Source organism: Triturus cristatus, chromosome 6, assembly GCF_964204655.1.
Source record: "Triturus cristatus chromosome 6, aTriCri1.1, whole genome shotgun sequence".
NCBI classification, from domain to species: Eukaryota; Metazoa; Chordata; class Amphibia; order Caudata; family Salamandridae; genus Triturus; species Triturus cristatus.
In genome coordinates this window covers 1,540,135,173-1,540,157,382 of record NC_140589.1, presented here as the reverse complement: position 1 = coordinate 1,540,157,382, position 22,210 = coordinate 1,540,135,173, and the positions used below count along the sequence as shown (strand labels likewise).

General features: G+C 45.8%; 1 protein-coding gene across 2 annotated transcripts in view; it reads right to left on the bottom strand.

Annotated features, from left to right (window-relative positions):
• Positions 1 to 22,210, bottom strand: part of SPTLC3 (serine palmitoyltransferase long chain base subunit 3) — a 638,325-nt gene that overhangs the window by 163,373 nt on the left and 452,742 nt on the right. For both annotated transcript variants that reach the window (XM_085612694.1, XM_085612695.1), the window contains exon 8: positions 6,196 to 6,415. In XM_085612694.1, the coding sequence (XP_085468820.1) occupies positions 6,196 to 6,415 (220 nt within the window). The remainder of the gene's footprint in view (positions 1 to 6,195; positions 6,416 to 22,210) is intronic.

The window sequence follows — 22,210 nt, the reverse complement described above, 5'->3', positions numbered from 1 at the left end:
GTTTAGGGTTGTGTTCTGGGGTATTAAGCGTATTTAGGGTTCAGGGAGAAGGGGAAGTAAGGGATTTTTAGATTCAGAGAAGGATAGCGCTAAGAGATAGTAAGGTGTTTTTAGGGTTTAGGGACGGGTAGCATTAAGGGGAAAGCAAGGGATTTTTAGGTTCAAGGAAAGGTAGCGCCAAGGGATACACAAAACACTCTTACCTCGACAACTTGACTTTAATGTAGTGAACATTTTAAAAGTCTACTATTACATACAGCAGAGAAAGACTCCCAGGATATGAAAGACATCTATCGTTGTAATGAATTCAAGGTTACAGCTTTGAATAAAACGTGTTTGCAGTGCACCAAGAACTTTTCATAAGATCCCTTATAACAGTATTGGGATTTTTCTTAATTGCTTACCCTAAAGGAGTTTTGAGGTGCAAGAACAATAATTTAAACAAATGGTCCAACAGTAGGTCTTTGGCCCAAAACAGACAAACATCAAGCCTTGCCAAACGTGTTCTTCAATGCTTTAACAGACATGAAAATTAAAGATTAAATCATATAAAATAAAGTGACCTTTCCCGTTACAAGCTGGGCGTGAGGACTTTAGAATTATGTTCATGTTGGTCAATATTGGAAAGCGTCAAATATGACTCGGTAAATGGGAAGAAGGAGCAATCCCTTCCTCTACATCTAACAAACAGGAGTCAAAAATGTGGAAAAGCATCACTTATTTCATTGGCAAAGGCGGACATCTTTCCCACGTAAAAATAGCCTTTGTTTCATGAAATTGCAGATTGTGTGGAACAAAGGACTGCATCATGTATGGGCAGCAACACTGATCCAAAGGTGAATTTGCCATGTCAACTTAACCGTACTTTGGCCCACTCTGAGCATTCCGCACTTCCTATACTGTGAAGGTATGTACCATTTGGGTTCTGAATAAGGGATTAGATGCATTCTACAATGATTAAGGCTACACAATTCATTAAAAACAAAACAGTTAAGTCGAGGAACTCCTAGATTTTTATTGTATAAAAGCCTTTTCAGAATACAGATTTTTTAGGCCAGTCTCAAATGTTGGCTGTGTGTTTGTAAGTGCACATCTTCTGGCTTTTGTGTTATTATTTAATGTTGATGCTTTGAATGTATAAGATGAGTGAATAACCTCAAAATAGTCTGAGGCTTCCTGAGGGGGCCGAAACCTTGGCCTGAGCACTTTGACTGGCTTAAATTCTGGATTACGGAGGGCACCCTATCACCATGGTTCGTCATAGACAGGGCTCACAGGGCCCTGATCCAGCGTCCACCCCCTGGCGCCACCACACCTCACCCATCCCGCACCCATGGTTGTATGGATCCTTAATCATCGAGACAGAGGTGCGATCATCCGGGAGGCCTGCAAAAAAGGTACTCTTCACTTTTGACTTGAGTCGTATCATGATTTTCATTGACTGCACTAAGTTGGTTCAGACTCAGTGCACATCCTTTGATGCAGTTATGGCAAAACTGAAGGCTCTTGCCTTATATGCTGATCTACCCGGCCAAAATGAAAGTGATTTGCGACTCCCGCACTCATTTCTTTACAAGCCCGGAGGAGGCCTGGGAGTGGGCTGCTGAGCGTGCCAGCTCCTCCAACATGACCACTGCCCTTTCGTCAGGAGGACAGGGAACTTCCGTTGCCTTGGTGGGCCTGACTATCGGCAGGCAGAAGGGCCCTGAGGTCCAGGGGAAATGGGGTGTCGAAGACACCGATGACACTCGCTTGAATCTCATCTAGGACTGAAGGGGGGGGGGGGGGGTGCTCATGGTCCAGAGCATGGCGACCCCCCGCTTTCCCTCCGAGTGGCATACAGGAGACTGCCCCTACTGGGGACTGAGGGACAGATTCTTCCACCCCCCCCCCCCCCCCCATCTTTTTCATCTTTTTGTTGTTGGAGGGCGGCTGGGTTTCTTGTGTGAGATGATCCGGGGCACCCCCTTGGACCTACTGTCGATTGAGCCTCTGTTAATTTGTTGCACACACTGAGCGCTATGCATACTCAACTGGCTTCCTCCCAATACGCTTTGAGGAGGAGCCACTGGTGGTTCCCCATCATGACACTGGGTTTGGGCCGCTTTTGTCGTGGACATGGCTAGCTTCCAGGTTATGACATGGAACGTCAACTTTCTGCTGGATCGGATCAAGCACACTGCTGTCCTTCGCTACCTGTCCGGCGGTCTTGATGTTGAAGGAGACTCATCTTCTGGGCACCACTTTTTCCTTCTTGTGCAGATTTGGTTATGACAGGGCCCATCATTTGGGATGCACCAGAGGCTCTAGGGGTGTAGCTATCCTTCTCCACAGATCATTCCCCTTGGTAGTTTCTCGGATCCGCAGGGCCCCTATGTGGCGGTGGATGGCAAGCTGCACAGCAAGCCTGTCAACAGCCTCACTCTATACGTACTGCCTCATTTATTGCCACAGACCCTTGGGATACTCACAGGGATTGTTTCAGGGTTTGCCAAGGGGACTACTATTCTGGTAGAGGACTTCAACATTACGCCTGATCCAGAATTAGATGCCTCAGGCCCTCTGGCAGGTCACCAACAGAGCGCGACAGCTGGGCTCCTGGATGGAGTCTTTGTAATGCCTGGCGAACTTCCCATGCTACTCACTGGGAGAATAAACACACAAGGCAGCCTCGACTAAGACTCTCTTGAGGATTGGCCTTCTTCTACCAGTCACCAATATGCTCCGCACAACAGTGGCACGTATACTCCTGAGGGGAATCTCTGCCCACTCTCTGGTGCTCGTTCGCTTTAGAGCTCTGGCCTGATCTAGACGTCTGGTGTGGCGTCTTAATACCTGGTGTCTCATAGACAAATGGTTCCGCGAACACCTCTGGATGGAACTCGACTTCTACTTCGAGACCAATGTGGGCTCATTGACCTCCGACACCTCCATATGGCAGCTAGTACATCCACGATTCGGGGAGCGCAGGGCATGAAGGCTCAAGAGAGAGGAACTTGCACTCCATGAATCCCACACCCTTCCTCTTGAAAAGCAAACTGGCACTTGACTAGACGCGACCGTGCTGGCAGGCGTCCACTCAGAGGTTCAATGACACGGCGACAAGAATGGGAAACTCACCTACTGGGTTGCTATGGGTGGGATGAAATTGCATATAATTCCAGGTGTCAGGGACGCAACGGGGTCAAAACCTCACCAGCGCTGAGGTAAAGGCAGAAGCGTTCGCTTCCTACTACCAGGCCCTATACTCCCACCACCCTCGACCCGAGCGGGAACGGGCCCATGGTGTGGCACTGACCAGGCTCACAACGCCCCACACTGAAGACCAAGTCTGCCATCTCGATGGACAAGGTGGAAGGAGCTATGCAGGCCCTGGACACTGGTGGGACACCCAGAACAGACGAGCTCCTGCAGATTATCAGTGCTTCGTTCCGTGCTTGCACCGCACTTGGTGAATGTGTACTTTGAATCCAAGTGGCGGGGCTCCTTTCCCCGGGAGTTGGATGAGGCCACCATAGTGGTACTTCTCAAAATGGGGCAAACGGCCGACACATGTGCCTCCTACCGGCCCATTTCGCTGATTAATACAGAGCCTCAGATTTTCGCAAAGGTTTTGGCAAATAGACTGCTGCGGGTGCTGCCTCACCTTATTCATACGACTCAATGTGGCTCTATGCACAATCGAGGTACCCACCGTAGTATTTGCCGAGTCAACGTCACGCTTGCCTGTCACAATATCACTAACCCCACAGCGCTTTTACTGGTTGATTTTGAGAAGGCATTTGACACAGTAGACTGGGTTTACCGGGACCAGATTTTGCATTGCATGGACTTTGGCCCAAAATACAGACAGCGTGTTCACCTTTGCCACCCAGGTCCTTGCCAATGGAGAGCTCTCTACACCCTTTCTTATCTGCAGCATTACTCGACCGGGATACCTCCTATCCCCCTATCTTTTTGCTCTAGCCATAGAACTCCTAGTTACGAATATTCAGCATGGAGCTCAGGTGTGGGGGGACACGGAGGATAAGATGGCCTTATACGCGGATGATGTGCTCCTCTTCCTGACCCAACCGCACTGCCGGCCCCCGTGTCCTCCATATTCTGGGCATGTTTGAGGAGGCCTCTATGTGAACTGGTAAAAGTCTCTTCTGGTCCTGATGAAGGGCGACACCGCAATTGTGAGTTGTCGGAGTACTATCACGGTCCAAGGCCTGAGTTTTAAGTACCTAGGGGTCCACATATCGCTCCTAGTGATGTGCTTCAGACCCTTAATCTTGCTCCTCTGCTCGCCGACACAAAACGGGCACTGCAGTCTTGGCCCGGTCTCTCACTAAACACAGTAGGGAGGGTGGGTGCCCTGTTCAATATGTTGTTGCTCCCCAAGTACCTCTATGACCTACAGAATTTCCCATTACCCAGCTCCTGGTTCACACAGCTTAATGCTCTCATACACTACTTCATGTGGTGGGGGAGATCAAGGCGCATCGCCTGGGCTAAGTACGGCCATTCCCAATGGGAGTTGTATTCACACCGACTTCTTGTTGCAGTGTGAGGAGAAACCCTACGATGAAGCATGCCACCTTCAGTGGCTGAGGGCTTTCGTCCTAAAACGGGGAACACCCCTTTTCATCTTGGGTTTCATATAATCCTTTATTTCTTAAACCAGGGTTCTCCAAAGTCAGTCCTATATGGCCGGATCGATGTCAGATTTTAAGATAACTACATTTATCTAAATGTGGAAATGCTAAAAATCTGGCATGGATTCGGCCCTCCAGGACCGAATTTGGAGAACCCTGCTGAAGACCCAGGTATTTTGTTGTGTTCAGTATCACATCTTGTGGCCATTAATGATTGGATGACGGGGGGCTGGAGTGACCCCGTCTATAGAGCGGAACTGGTCCTATTAGGTCTGGACAGTGTCCTGAGATACTTGTATGACTGTCCCATTCCTACCACTATCCTAGAACCCACTAAAGTTGGGCTGTTCTGTTGGCATGCAGCGCTCCACTTCCTGGATTATGATCGTAAACACACGCGGTTTACTCAAGTCAAGCATGGTTATTTTACTATGAGGGCCCTACCATCTAGAACACATGGCGATAAGGAATCCAAAATCAGAGGCTCTGGATTTTTTCTTGATTCTGACATTTACCTTTCTTGCACCCGGTTCAGAATTATTATTTTTTGTAGGAGTATCCTGAAGCTTATCAGAGGAAAATCTGTTTTTTTAAAAGGTGCTGTCCTTATCCGCTAGCAAGTTTAGGAAGCAAAACAATTCCAATCGCCCATCAGTTTGTAAATAAGGCACTGAGCAGTATTCAGGTTAGTAAGCACGGCACCTTATCACAGACTGGATGGACATTCTTGTTGCAGCATTACAAATGGCTATTTTTCATTTTTCCCCCCATCATTATAAGGAAAGGGTTATTCAAAACGGAACTGCAAGCAAAGGCCCACTTTAGCCACTTACATTTATCTTTGTAGAAAAGAAAGTCTGGTCATATCTATGCCAAACAAATGGGTGCCCAGAACACAGCATATTTGTTTCATCAAAGAATCGTACAAGCACTCGAGGTGACAAAAAGCATGTGCCACAGGGCACAGAAAACCTGGGCTAGGTGGCTCTGGTTCAAAGGAATGTCAGTGCGTTCACGAGCGCATCTTCAGAAACCTAATCTGCCTTGTTTTTTGGCACTGCAAAGATAAATATCTCATGAATAAATCAGCCTACTGTGGCCACCTGAAATTAAATCTCCGAGAGAGAGAGAGACTGTGATAAGAAGTGGGTTGTTTTGCCTTTGATCAAAGGATAGCAGGAATTGTGCGCACATTTATTAAACAATAAGACCACAATAGGGCAAACAGGTGCTTTGCAGCGCTTAGAAACATAAATGCCGGTGGACTGCCAAGGTGTGAAAGGCATGACCAACAATCTTTGAACATTCAAAGTACATGTGCTTAAGTTATGGCTGCTCCCAGCCATCCTGACCTTTGCTTACTAAACCAGCCACACTTTTGCCCGCTTTTAAGGCATTATAAGCACTGATGACAGAGCTGTACCCCCACAGATGTGCACACATTTTATTATACAGCAACGAATTTAAACGGAACATGTCCTTCAGGACGGTTGCGGTATCTGCAGCCAGTGTGTGTGCTTCTTAGTAACTTGGGCAGGAGACACTGGACGCTTACCTTCTTGCCAGCTATGTAACCTCCAGCTGCCCCAAAGCTTTTGGTGAACGTGCCCATCAGTACATCAACATCTGAAGGGTTCATCGCAAAGTACTCCACCACTCCGCGACCTGTTGGGCCCACGGCACCGATGCTGTGAGCTTCGTCCAGGTAGAGGTAGGCTTTGTACTTCTTCTTCAAGGCCACGATCTCGGGCAGGCGCACGATGGAGCCCTCCATACTAGGAAACAAGGACAACTGGCAATTAATAATGACCAACCATGTGCTGCAGTCACTGCCTCCCGCTCCCACCTCCCCGCCACTTAAATATTTATCATCAAAAGCATTCCCCACCTGAACAAAAGCAGCCCCCAATGTGGAATAAATTAAACATGCCTTTTGTAGACGCAGACTACCAAAATCAAACCAAATTCTTACAGCTCTGCTAGATCAAAGTGAAATCCCTAATCTGAAAATTATGAACTCCTTGGCTGCGCCGTGAAGGTTAAACATAGGGCCAAATCAAAAGGCCTGCAGCTGTACCCAAACACGATCTTGAAGGAATTTCAGAGAAAAGCAAGCACTGCAATAACTGTTTATCTGACATATTAGCGAAGACAAACCTCTTAATTTGAAAACGTATTTTGTCAACATGCTGCTATTGGTCTGAGTGTAGAGCTCCGATGCGAACTTTTTCAAAAAGCCAGAAGACCAACTCTCACCCCTCTGCTTGCCCCTTAATCTAGCACGTTCATAATTTAACCTTATTTTCGCATCTTTTCACTAGAACACAGACCTATTTAAGTTTGAATATGACTGTCGGACGCGCTGCTTGTTTAGTGATGCTGACGGCGAAAGCTGCTCAGAAGGACCCACCAGTTGCATGTTCCTACTGATGCTTAAGGAATGGCCTCTGCATATGTTGTATTGGTGATTTTATATAACACAAACTTGTCTGTGGAACGGCGCAACACAACCAATTTGCGGGAGTGAGTAAGGTGCAGAAAACAATTTACTATTGCGTACAACAGAGGAGTTTCACGTATTGGATTATTATTTTTTGCACGTGACACAGACACATTGCAAACATATCACAAATTGAGGAACTGCTCCATTAACTGGCTTGTCCAAAATCACGCACTTTTTAGTCACTAGTCTATATAATGAAACCTCTTGTTCCTCAAAGGTTAAAAGTTCTCATCAACTTCTGTCGCATAGTGGCACAATTGTGCTAAAAGACAAACACAATGACGTTCATTTAACTTGTGGAAGGGTTGGCTCGGCTGTAGCTAATGGAGCAGGACCAGGACCTATTTATGGTTGCACCTGGTGCATAGGCAAAAAAAACGATGCACAGGAATGTGGCCCGGGGAGATTAGCAGTGCCTGATATTTTCACATACATCCACCCAACCCCCCCCCCCCCCACCCCCAAAACACCGTTTCTGTTTTAATTAAACAAATTGTACCAGAGAGTCGATCACACAACACACTCTTTATGGGGCCAGATGTAAAGTCTAGGGCAGGCCAATGCAGTGTAAACTAGATAAACTCATTGAAAACAAGATTTCAAATGATACACTTTATTGCTTTTCAATTAAAAAAAGACCCCTTTCGTGCCATCGGCTCCTGCCGTGCTCATGTGGCGACACAGCCATTATCACTGTTTTACCCTCTTATTGTTATGCCCGCACTTGAGATTTACTCCTCCAATGTTCCTCTGTTGAATCAATTTTTTATAAACTTAGTGCAACCCTTCCTTGCTTGTCACCCACTAATGTACACCACCTTTATCTCACACTACATAGCCTGTTCCTCTATGTAAGGTAATTCTATTTGCACACTATCACCTGTACGCACCTTGTCCCTTGTAAGCCATAAATCCATCTTGTGAACAATATTTGCACTGGCTTTTCACCCCTCTCCATTAACTCATCAGTGATCATCTAATCCCTTCCTCAGTGAGTTTGCCCATCCAACAAATAAAAGTCTAAATGGTACCCACATAAAGTAAAGGATAGGCGTGGGGCCCGGATGAGCATCAAATTCACTGTATTATCTGGTCTCCCAGCCGGCCACTAAACTCTAGGTCTTCGAGAACTGATGCTTGCAATGTCTACAGATGCATTGAAGCCATCAACCGGAACCATCGAAAATGTCACTGTCAAATTGAATATTCAGAGGGCATCACATTCTGGATCTAAAGTATCTTCCAGAACCCGCTTCCTGACGCTGAGGTAATCAAGTCTAGCATACGCCTTGCACAAAAGGAATAAAGAGTATTCCTGGAGATTTCCATTCTCATGTTACCATGCCTCCTTCAAATCATGTTCAATGTATACCTTGTTTGAATATTTCATTCATAAAGACATTTTTCTTGCATGAGTTTTCCATAAGCGGATGCACACAATTAAAATCTCTTCCACACAGCAGTAGTAGTATAGTAGTAGGTCTGCATCACGTTCCCCACCACTAGCACAAACAACTACAAGGTATTAATGTGGACTGGTCATAAACCCATGCTGGAGGCACCCTTCTATCATACATGACTCTCAAAGCATATATCCACCTGCTCTGATGAAACGTCTCTTGTCCAATATGTAGGGTGCAGATGACTCAAGATCAATATACAGATATGTAGGATAAGCAATGTATGCACATATGTATGTATGAGGTATATGTATAGCGCAAACATAGGGCTCTACAGTCAAAGGTAAAGATTCAATCAACAAGAGAAGGGTTCGGAAAATGGAAGTAGACCGTTAATTTGTCGTGATTACAGATCATTGATGACAACTAAAAAACACATCTGAGTAAATGCAATCTGACGTAATGCCGTCGAAATTTAGAGTTAAGGTCAAATCTATGGAAATGCCAGTTCCTAATCTAATACAAAGTAGATGATGTAACCACTCGAACTCACTCTGAATGGTCTGTCTGAGTCAAGGTCTCTCAGAGTGCATGGTCACCTTGTGCATTCGTAAACTGAGCTAACCGCGTGAGTAGGCTGAACATGCATATGTGATCCGGGCCCTAAGTATCTTATAGCAGGCAGTCCCTCCCCTTCACTCTATGGGGCAGTCTGAAGAGGAGCACATGGACAAAAGGTCTAGAATGAATGGCTTAAGATAATATAATATTTGTGCAACAGTGCGAAACATAGCATCTGCGATTTAAGTGGTTTAAAAACGTATTTATAGAAGCAAAGATATATTAACAGCAACAAAAAAAAAACAGTAATAAAATGCTTAAGGAGGATTTTTCCCATGGGCTCCAGCCCAAGTCTTCAGCCTCCGTCAGAGCAGTGTCTGCAATAACCTGTCGCGATAATTATAGAATAGGAGATGGAACTAGTGACCAGTCCTACAGTTCTGGACGTTGTGACTGGCTCGTCAGTGGCCAGAGTAACTCTGATGACGTATGTGGGACTGCATGGAAACTAACATGACCGTGACACCTGTTCGCTTGTTTCCAGATCACGCTAACCCAGGCATGGAACATTATTACCGCATCCACGCTAATTTGTCCGTAAAAATTCCATCATTTGGTTTGGGGGCGCCTGTCACACTCCTGGGATCCTGTGCCATAGTACTTGCTGCTATGGAGAGCTCTGCTTCAGTGGCGTCATGAAACCTGAGGGGTCCCCCTCCGGAGCCCTCAGGCCAGGGTACTGTGCTGAGGGGGGGACACCTGTAGCTAGGAGGCCCCCTGCTGGTGAAGCAGGAAAAGAAGATGGCTTCATCATAAGTGATATAAGAATAGAATTCAGAAGGCATGAAATTGCAGGATCATGTACATATCCGGATGCTACAGTAGCGTAGGTTGGATGCCTTAAGCCCTGGTGCAAGGAACGAAAAAGGCCCCTTTGGCTGCTTTTGAGGTAGTACAAAGGACAGCAATTATCAGGTTCAATGGATCCCGGTGCACTGCACCCGCCGCACCAACTGCAGATACACGCATTCGACGTCCCTGCCCGCCTCAGCGCTGCCCTTCTGCGCTGCAGACCAGCTCCTGTGAGGTAGAACAGCTGGGGGCTGCAGGGCAAAGCAGCATGTGGGGGTCTGCACTGTGCACACACGATCAAAGCCCGTGAACCTTAGCTCCGCTTTGATGGTGAAACGCTCAGTTTATTTACAAGTGGCGCGGCATTGAAAGCAGCTAGGGAGGCGTCCAGCAGTGGGAGCAGCTCTGAGTGACAGCAGTTTAGATAAGGGAGGAGGTGTCTGTGCAACAGCTGCTACGAGTTGGGCACTGCAGGGTGTGCACAGGGCGACAAGCAGGCCGAGCACATCAAAGGAGACGGGGCTGCGCGCTGACGTACGGCTACGTAGGTGCTCGCGCTCTCCGTCGCGTAAGGTCACAGGATAGAGCCAGCCACAGAATACTCTCGTGTTGCACCTCCTGCTTCCAGGTCCGAAAGCAGTAGTCCTTTTGGCTTACCGGTTATGTTATACCATATAATAGTTAACAACATGCCAAATCAAATCTGGGTGAGACAAGGTGGGAAACATTTGTAATCCGGATTTTAATTTCAACCTCACTGTAGAGATTTTGCCCTATTTCCAGTTTCAGATTCTCCTTTATGGTTTCTACAAAAAGAGTATCACCGTAGCCTAGTTTTCATCCAGTAGCCGCTCTAGCAAAACGTGCATATTTTGCTCATCTATTTGTTATTGAATTATTTTGTGGTTTTACAAAACATTGACTACACCCGACAGTGTCAGAACTAATACATAGAAGAGACAGAAATCAGCTGATGCTACCCTGGCTTTATCACGACTGTTCATGGACACGAGTAGGCCCATCCTGCTAGGGGTTTGACGCGCTCCTTTGAATTAATTTGGGAAGCACCTTCTGTAGAACACTTGGGTGCAGTACTTACTTTAAGAAGGAGGACCTTACCATCAGGCTTAAATGACTCTGATCCATACAATGATTGATTGTAGCAAAAAAAGACATTGCTTGCATGCAATCTTGATCTGGATTTTTCATGAGATCAAATACCCACCAGGATCACTGGCGTAATTGTGGTAAGTACGTTCAATGTAACCACGAGTTCATAAAAGGCAATGGATGGCAAGTCAAGAATGTAGCTATGCTCTGGGAACCGCACAGAGTCCCTCCTGTAATACACTTCAGTGTGTAAGCATGTGTCGGTCCAGAAATTTCGCTATTCCTTCAGAGGGTGGTATCATTAGACGAGCAACAACAACCTTTTGCTTGGAGAGCTGCTAGTCTAAGCTGGGGCAGAACGTGTTACACAATAAAAATAGTTATAGTAAAATATGGATTTGACCTTGTGGGGTTGCTATGTGCCCACTTTAATTGTACAGCATAATTAAGGCTCCAAGTTTTCAATTTTTACAGATTTTTACAGAGAAATACAGACAGAAAACAATGTGTTTTCTGTCTGTACCTATTATGAAAAGCAGAAAAATATAGAAAATTATGCTTCTTGTGGGGGACTTTTCATGCTGTCTTTCGTGCTTTCCAGGACAACAGCTGAGCAGATAAACAGGATGGGAAGGTAAACAAGCGTTTGTAATGCAATGGGTCTTGCATTACTAAAATAATGTTTGTTAGAATATCCGAGCAGTACCTTATGTGGATAATAGAGGTACCTTTACAACTCCACAGGGACTCCTGTGGTACTGGACCCATTTCTTGTTTTGTGGATTTTATTACTTATACTACTGCTGGGATATTTTTTTAACAAAAAAAACCTAACAAACATTTGCAACACCAATAGATCAAAATTTCAGTAACTCCTCCAATCCCTATAGGAGGAATTCGGTTTGTCTCGTAAATACAGATACTCATTTACTTTTATTGTCCTCTGCCTCGGTGTGGAATCACCTTGTAAGTAAGCCTTGAGCGATCTTCAAAATACCCTATAGTTCCTAGATACATGAATTATGCATCCTTGAAATTACCCAACAAGTGCTGCAAAAAAATCAATCAACTAGCATATTACAAAAATATAGAAATTACAATGAGATAATCTCCCACTAGTGTAAAAATATAACTCTAAAAAAAAAAATCATATATATGTTATATGAGCAGACAGTGCAATAGCTCTCTCTAATGCTAACTATGTAGGGATATATATATACATATACATTATCTACTGGTGGTCGCCAGTAGATAGTTATAGTTAGGACCGTGTTTCCATAGGAAATCTCAAAATTCTATTTTGAATAACTTTGGCGCCGGTTGACGAATCCTCGCGAGATTTTCAAAACTAATGGGGCGCTCCGTTCAGCTCCTACCCTGAAAGTCTCGGGGTGATTCGTCAAGCGGGGGCCGAGAAAAAGGGGGGTCCCAAAACGCGTTTTCCCCATGCATTTTTCCATAGGACCTTTAGACGCAGCTACAGCCCGAACGGCTGAACAGAATTACTTGAAATTTGGCAGAGAGGTAGCCATAAGGTCAAGGAAGTGCCTTTTGCAGGTCTGGTGTAAATCTGTTCAGTATTTCCTGAGAAAATAGCATTTAAAAGCATATCAATATCTATACGCACGCACCGTGCGCGCACCCTAACGTGCGCGAGCGTAATTCTGATTGGTGGTTACATGTTAGTCAACTTTTGAATCGGTTGAAATCAGGAAGTGTCGGCCGCCATTTTGTTTGTTTTCAGTGCAAGAGTGAAAAAGGAAGGTGGCGAACGTGAAAAGGGGGCAGGGTAGAGAGTTCCTGACCCCCTAGCCTTTGTCAGGGGGTCCCTGAAGGACCCCGAAGGCAAAAAAAAAAAAAAAATTTTTATATCGCGGGGTGCGCGCACCGTGCGCGCACGGTGAAACCCCCCCCCCAAAATTTTTTTTTAATACGTCGTTTATTGTAAAATATATATAAAAAATAATAATACATAAATAAATTAGCATTTAAAAAACCGTACAAATTCACTGAAAAAACCATAGGTTTCACACACGTTATAGTTAGGAATTAGCATTTAAAAAACCTTGCAAATTCACTTAAAAAACCATAGGTTTCACACATGTTCTAGTTAGGTGGATATTTCACTCGTAAAAAAACAATGAAATTCCCCCGTTATAGTTAGTTCAGATAACTATAACTCGCGCGACCGCCACTCTATCACAAGGATGATGTCATCAGTGATGCCACTGACCATGTCATGAGTGATGTAATATGTGACGTCATGAGCAGTGGATTGCGGGCGCGCGAGTTATAGTTATCTGAACTAACTATAACGGGGGAATTTCATTGGTTTTTTACGAGTGAAATATCCACCTAACTATAACATGTGTGAAACCTATGGTTTTTTAAGTGAATGTATATATATATATATATATATATATACACACTCACTGAAAAAACCATAGGTTTCAGGCCTGATATAGTTAGGAATTCGCATTTAAAAAACCTTTGAAATTCACTGAAAAAAACATAGGTTTCAGGTCATCAGTGATGACATCTCAAATGACATCAGTGATGTCACTGACCATGTCATGAATGATGTAATATGTGACATCATCAGCAGTGGATTGCGGGCGCGCGAGATGTAGTTAGTACAACTAACTATATCGAAGGAATTTCAATGGTTTTGTTCGAGTGAAATGTCCAGCTAACTATAACACCCCTAAAACCTATTGTTTTTTCAGTGAATTTCAAAGGTTTTTTAAATGCTAATTCCTAACTATATCAGGCCTGAAACCTATGGTTTTTTCAGTGAATTTCAAAGGTTTTTTAAATGCTAATTCCTAACTGTATCAGGCCTGAAACCTATGGTTTTTTCAGTGAATTTCAAAGGTTTTTTAAATGCTAATTCCTAACTATATCAGGCCTGAAACCTATGGTTTTTTTCAGAGAAATTCAAAGGTTTTGTAAATGACAATTTTTAATGTATTAATTGTTATACTGATTTTTTTGATACTGATTTACTACATTGTTTAAACTATTTTTAGATATTATATTTTTTAAATTACATTATACATTACAATACAAAATATACTTTCTCAGAATGAATTACTTTAGTTTAAATACTTTGCAAATAGGCAATAGACTTAAGTACAGTAGTTACAGTTTTTGCAATGGGCAACACAATTTCAAACACAAAGCAACATTGAGCTCAATGTGAATTTCTAGTCAAATGCAATTAGTTACTTTATGGATTACTTTTCTAACCACAGGACTGAATGCTAGATTCAGTCCTTGGACATCTCCTGTAAACAGTTGAGTAAAAGCCTTTTGGTTACAGTAGTGATTTTTAAAGATTATTATTGTATTTTAAAAGTGGACACTTAGAAATTTTTTCACATAGAATCACCAATGTTATCCTATGGGAGAAAATTCACTTAGCAGGTAAGTAGTGTTATTGTTACTTTTTCTTACTCAGTGGTGGATCGTGGATCCAGCACAGGTGAATCTCCTGTAAACAGTTGAAAGAATGTGTTTAAGTCATACAGACGATTTTTTAGGAATATTTTTAGTTTGTGAAAATAGACAGAAACTTTTCTGCTGAAAACCACACAATGGATTCCTATGGAAGGAAATACAAGTTACTAGTAAGTACGCTTAGAATTACTTTTCAGGGTCAGTGCTGGGCTAAATAATCCAGCCCTGGGTTCTCTCCTCATAACAGGCGAGTAAATTGAAATTCGTAGTTCGGCTGATTTTAGAGGAATATTTGTACGTTTCAAAAATGGACACTTAGAAACGTTTCTGCAGAAAGCCACACAATGGATTCCTATGGAAGGAAATACAAGTTACTAATAAGTACGCTTAGAATTACTTTTCAGGGTCAGTGCTGGGCTAAATGATGCAGCCCTGGGTTCTCTCATAACAGGTGAGTAAATTGGAATTCGTAGTTCGGTTGATTTTAGAGGAATATTTGTACAATGGTAAAGGAGGGGGGTGGGGCCTGAGGTGACGTGTGCAAACATGCCCTGTGGCATGTTTTAAGTTGGGGAATTAATTCCTCTTCAATCCTGCGGTCCCCTGGGGGCCAACTAGTCCACCAGGTACCTCCAGTATGCGTCAGCGAGCGGCGTTGCATAGAGGTGTTCAGAGGCCACATCCCTTTTTACAACACTCTGCAACGCAGCTCCGTGGCGCTTCCTGGAGGTACCTGGTGGGCTAGTTGGCCCCTAGGGGACCTCTGGATTGAAGAGGAATTAATTCCCAAACTTAAACCGCGCCACAGGGCGTGTTTGCACACATATCACCTCAGGCCCCGCCTCCTACCTTCACCACTGTGCAAACGCGCCCGTGGCGTGTTTTAAGTTGGGGGATTAAGTCCCCTTGAATCCTGAGGTCCCCTGGCGGCTAACTTGCCCACCAGGTACCTCCAGTATGCGCCAGGGAGCTGCGTTGCAGAGAGGTGTTCAGAGGCCACGCCCCTTTTTACAACACTCTGCAACACAGCTCCGTGGCGCTTACTGGAGGTACCTGGTGGGCTATTTGGCCCCTAGGGGACCTCTCGATTGAAGAGGAATGAATTCCCCAACTTAAAACTCGCCACAGGGCGTGTTTGCACAGTATCAACTCAGGCCCCGCCCCCTATCTTCACCACTGTGCAAACGCGCCCCGTGGCGCGTTTTAAGTTGGGGGATTAAGTCCCCTTGAATCCTGAGGTTCCCTAGCAGCCAACTAGGCCACCAGGTACCTCCAGTAAGCGCCACGGAGCTGCGTTGCAGAGAGGTGTAAAAAGGGGCGTGGCCTCATTACACTTCTCTGCAACGCAGCCCCCTGGCGCATACTGGAGGTTCCTGGTGGGCTAGTTGGCACCCAGGGACCCCCAGTATTCAAGGGGAATTAGTTCCCCCTCTGTAAACGCACCAGGGGTCGCGTTTGCAGTGTGGTGTAAGGAGGGGGCGTGGCCTCCGGGCCCGATCCTGTTTTTTTTTTTCCCCTTTTTTTATTTTTTTGAAGGGGGGCTTTGTAGCCCCCCTTCTTTTTCTATTTTTTTGGCCCTGGGGACCCCATCCCCCTGGGCCTGACCCCAATTTCTATATATTGAAAAAAAAAAAAAAAATACATCGGGAAGGGGGCCGCGTGGCCCCCCTCCTGAGGCCATAATTTGCCCCGGAGACCCCATCCCCCGGGGCATGGGCCTTTTTAAAAAAAAAAAAATTTATGGAGGGGGGCTGCGTAGCACCCCTCCTCTGGCCACTTTAAGGCCCTGGGGACCCCATCCCCCGGGGCCGGCCATTGTTTTTTTAAAATTTAATGGGGGAGGGGGCCGCGTCGGTCCCCTCCCGGGCCACTTCTGGCCCCGGGGACCCCATCCCCCGGGGCCTGGCCTCTCGTTGGAGACCGTGGTGGGGTCCCCAATCCCCCCATAGTCCCAGCCAGCTCCCCGCCTCCTGCGGGAGCCGGCATTGCCTTTCCACATGGGGAGCAGCGGAGCAGCTAACACGCTGCTCCCCATGTGGAAAAGCAATCTGCTTTGCTTCATTGAAGCAAAGCAATTTGCAATGGCAGGGTGTGAGCCGCGAGGCTCCCGCCCTGCCATTGCAAACAGCAGTGTCCCGGAGATGGGCACCCCGGGACACAGCAGGAGCTGGCCCTGGGGCTGGCGGTCCCCAGGGCCAATACAAGGCTCCAGGAGGGGGGCCGTGAGCCCCCTCGCATATGCAATCTTCGAGCCCCGGGGGGTGGCGGTCCCCGGCGCAGTGTGGGGGGGGATTGGGATTATGCCTCCGGGATTTGGCCCCCGGGGGCAAATTAGAATATTCAGCGCGGGAGCCTGCGCTGATTTTTTTTTTTCCAGCCGAAATTCACGCTGTGTGCGTGAATCTCGCCGATTTAGTTTAAAAAAAAAAATGCTTTTTTTGGCCCTGGGGGTCAGGGTGTTTCTACCCTGCCCCCTTTTTGCATTTTCACGTTTGTTTTGAATGTTTCTTGTGCCTCGGTTCTACCGAGGCACAAGATGGCTGCCAACACTTCCGGATCTGGAGTGTTGACAGCCAATTAGAGTACAGCTTGTGCACGGCAGGGTGCGCGTATCCTTCGAGGCATAGATAGATCTATGATTTTACTTTTGATCTTCTCAGGAACTACTGAACGGATTTACACCATTTAAGCAAAAGGCACGAGTCTGAACTGAGGACTACCTCTTTGCCAAATTTGGTGCAATTCCGTTCAGCAGTTCGGGCTGTAGCTGCGTCAACAGGTCCTATGGGAAAATGCATGGGGAAAACGCGTTTTGGGACCGCCCTTTTTTCTCGGCCCCCGCTTGACGAATCACCGTGAAATTTTCAGGATAGGAGCGGACCGGAGCTGGCCAAAAGTTTGGAAAACTTTGTGAAGATTCGTCAATCGGCGCCAAAGTTATTCCAAATAGAATGTTGCAGGTTTCCTATGGAAAATAGGTCCTAATGTAATATATATATATATATATATATATATATATATATATATATATATATATATCACTCGAAATTGCCCAGAAGCTTGAGGCCGCACACGTAGCAGGTAAGGTTCCACCTTTATTCAACAACTGCTGACAGTTTCACATACCATTTGTCACGGCCTCTGAGGAGAAGCGATAACGGCTTTGAAACGCGTCAGGCCAGGACTTAAAAAATGGTATGTGAAACTGTCAGCAGTTGTTGAATAAAGGTTGAACCTTACCTGCTACGTGTGCGGCCTCAAGCTTCTGGGCAATTTCGAGTGATATATATATATATATATATATATATAACATCAAATTAGACTTTAGCATTAGCGAGAACTACTGCACTGGCTGCTCGTATAAGTTCCAGAGTCCATTATTGTAAACTTTAAACCCGTACTACTAAACACAAACCTAAGAAGAGCACTGTTATGCACACCCAATGGCTGATTTTACCACACTTACATCAACTAAGGTTGAGAATAGCTTTGTGACATCGATGTTGTGCAAACCTTTGGGAGAGCCAAGTTGGCTGATGCAGGACTTACTGTGTTCTGTACTAAAGAACTGCATACCAATAATCTATTTGTGTACATGTAAGAATACGTTGTGGTGGTGCGATGCCTGGGCTCAGAACGTGGATACAAAATCCAGTAATTCAAATAATCTGGCACGCAGTAGAAATTAACATTGGCTATGCTCTTTTTTCGCTTGGCACTTCATACCTGCTTTTGCTACAATTCTCTAATACACCTACACTGCCCACAACCGTTCTGTAGATATTAACAAACAGGAATTTGATAACATTTCCTGTTGTGAGCCATATTTTCACTTTCATGCTGGCTTCTGTGTAACTAACCAAAACTATTGTTAGCAGCTAAAACAATTTCTATAATTAAAAATAATTATGATATACGTTTTTAGATGATGCTTGTTGTTTCACAACTCAAAAGTACTAATTTTATCCACCCTGATAAAAGTTTACAGAAGGGCATGAAATGTTGTCCGCCTGTGTTTGTTTTTTTTGACTTAAAGATAATGATTCTTACTATATCAACAATAAAAAACAAACAAACAAAAAAACACAAAAAAACCACTGCCCAGCCAAAGACTTCCATCCACAAAGAAAAACAACTCGGCGCATGTTAAAGTATACACAGAAAAATCAAAGTGCATATTTAAAAGCCCAACCATGTTTAGAGGCCCATGTTAAATTGGAGTTGCTTACTTATTTTTTTTCTTTTTTCTTTAAGTGTGCAGAGAGCAACACAGTACCCAATGCTTTACTCTACAAACACCCCTAACCCAGCATACATCACAACATTCAAGAAGTGACGTATTTAGAGTAGAAAAAGCTAAACTACAAGTCATAAAAAGCAAAGAAAAAACAGAATAGAAGTGTGCTAACTATTCATAGCAGACTTCACACACGTGAAATATCTATGTTAACTTTAAGTACAGTTCATCTTTAGAGAGAAGTTAATTTCAAACACTATATTTTATATTTTTATGTGAACATAACATGACAGGCACCTATCCACTAGCACACGAGTAATCTGTATTGTATGGATGTTTCCAAAAACTGAATTGCGCTGACAACATGTGGGTAGTAACAAGCACTGCCACCCAAGAGCGGCGTGGCCTGCAAGGGCAACATGGCGGACGCGCTTGGATTTCGCTCCGCCACAGATCCCCTTATCTGAGTCATTTCTCCATAACTGCATCGACATCCAAGGCGCTGAATCGGAGGGGGAAACTCGGTGCAAATTCAGGAGCTGACCGGCGTGCAGGAATCTGCAAAACACTGGAAGTTAAAGCGGATTTAGCCCGGCGTAGATATCTTGGCTCATGACACACGTCCTACTTGGAGAGGCTGTGACCGCGGCCTGGCGTACTGCTGAGAGACTGAGGTATGGTCCGTGCTGCCTGAAGTGCCACCGCAACACCGAGTGGGGGTTCCTAGGAGATGCTGCCCTAGTGGCAAAACGACATCTGGCACAGCTCCCCGGAATTCTGGGAAAGAACAAACCCTTTGCCCTGATGCGAGAGGTGAACAGCGCGGGCACAGGCGGCCACCCTTAGTGCTGGGAACGAGCAGAGGAACCCCTGAACCGGGAAGAGCCTAGTAGGCATTGCGGTCAAGCAGCATATCGGCCCTGAGAACAATACGGGCCCAGCACTAACTACAACTGCCTGCCTGGCTGTCGTGAGGAACCCAGCCAGGCCGGTGGGAACATAGACGAAAGGCCGCATCGGACGCTCCCGTGGGCCAGTGAGGGAGGATTGTAGTGCTTGCTGGCAGTGCTGGTCAACGGAAGTGGAATTAAGGGAGCGGCCCGGAATGGGGCAGAGGCGACGCGGGCAGAAATAATACTGCAAGGTTAGAGGCCTACATCGGGGAGTCCCTGGCACGGGGCGTACAGACTTGCTCCCAATCCTGATTGCAGTGGGAGAAAGCCATATAGTACGACCACCCCAGCACATAAACACAAGTTTCAGGGATACCACCAGATACTCTGGTGAGGTACAATCGGCACCATTACGCATGCCTCATATGGCTGGGTGAAACGGAGCGAACACAACATAACGTGTTGCGAGAGTGGACAATGGATCTCTCCTGAATAAAAGACTGCATTAGCAGAGGCTGGGGCCCTGCAACCGGGGACAGTGATTGTGACCCTCAGGTAAGGAAATTTAATACGCTGCGACATTGCACATATGGGGGACAGCACTGCTGTTGACTAGGCTGGAGCTCTGCTGGAGTGGTCGCTTCAGCTGCAATGGACCTGCTGCGGAGGACTTTGGTGTTGCAGAGTGAGTGTGAACACTGGGAGGTGCACTGCAACGGCGGAATATTTAACGAGTACGATGCCCAATTTCTTGGGTGGACAGGAAGTGGGTCTTCATTTGAAACTGCTGCGACTGGTACTGACACAGTAGACGGGGCGATTGTTCCGCGTCATTCCCCGCCACGGCATATACCTGCTACGCATCACAGATCTTGGCCGGACAGATTGGTCGCACTAGAGGGGCTGGTTCGCAAGCTTCCTCACAAGTTGGAAGCTCGGCAGATATGGATCAAACTCAGCCGTTTGCAAGACAGGACCCCCCAGCAGTCCGACTGGATGCCATATTACATGCCATAGAAGGAACCAGGGAATAGATGGAGGCAAAAATAGACAAGGTCGCAATAGATCTCACGTTATTACACGCAGACCATCTAAAGCTAGGAGATCGTGTTGATGCAGTGGAACAGGATATTGCAGAGCTGAAGCCAGCAACAGACTTTTTAGAGAAACAGCAGAATGCACATGAAGCTCGCATCAGGTTTCTGGATGACAGAGTGGAGGATGCGGAGGGGCGCGCCAGGAGAAATAATGTTCGCCTGATAGGGCTACCGGATGGGACAGAGGGTCAAGATGCGGTGGGCTTTCTGAAAGGCTGGCTTAAAGATATTCTCCCCCCCTCCCTCTCCCTCTCCCTCCTTCCCCATAGAGAAAGCAGACCGAATAGCTGGCAGGAATCCAGTTCCAGGAGCGCGCCCACTAATACTTAAACTACTGCACTTTAAAGACAAGGACAACATTTTACGTGAAACCAGGAAGATGGCGGAAATCAAGTTTGATAATGTCAAGGTCCTCTTCTTCCCAGATTAAACACTTAGGGTGCAACAAGGTTCTTTCCTTCCGTTAAAACAAAAGCTGCGCGAATTAATCTATTAATTGTTCTATCCAGCGAAACTTCGAGTGGTCTCGGATGTGAAAGCACGTTTTCTCAACACCCCACAAGATACATGGGACTGGCTGGAAACCACAGGTCAATTTTCAGGTCCCAGACCCATGGGTCTGTTGGCCACTGGAAGAGGAGAGATGAGCGGTCCTCGACAGCATCAGAGGAGACCCAGGAGACGTGACCCTGGTCTATTAGCGGCACCAGGACAAGACCAAATTAGGAAGGAAAGTCCGCAGCGGTATGTGAATCAGAACAGATTGCAGAGACTGCAGAATCACCCAGTAAAAAGGGAACTCCATCTTGTTCGTCGGATGATGATGGTTCGTCGGCTGTGCGACTTTCGGATGTGGTGTCGCTGCAGCTACCAGATGTAACGCCACAAACGTCTGATGGGATCGTATGATTGCTGGGGCACTGAAGTTACCATAGTGAACTTGCACAGAACTGCATCTCACAGACACTGGGGGTTTGACTTTGTTATGTTGTAGATTATATTGTGGGAGTGGATGCAGCTGACTTAACCCCCAGCTTGGGAAATGTTAAATATTGATTATCTGTGATGGCTGCAGTTACATAAGTATCATTCTGAATCAAATTGAGGGATCGCATCGTGGCTCTCCTTGCAAGTTCAAACAACCCGTCTGGTTCTCCCTAATACAGGTGACCAGTTGTTCTCACGGATAGATTTTCATTCCGTTAGGTTAGCATCCCTTGTTCATGGGGGCCACACTGGTAAAGTTCTTCCCCCGTCTTGAAGTTTGTATCTTCATTTATGATTATGGAGGTCTTCTTGGGAGGGATAGGAGGGGCTGCTGGGCCCTAATGCATTGTGTTACTACCTGTGGTCACAGAATGGATCACGCCAGGATGATACAAAACACAATGTCATGACCAATCATACAACACTAACATGGAACGTGAGGGGCCTCCGAACACCTTCCTGTGAATACGC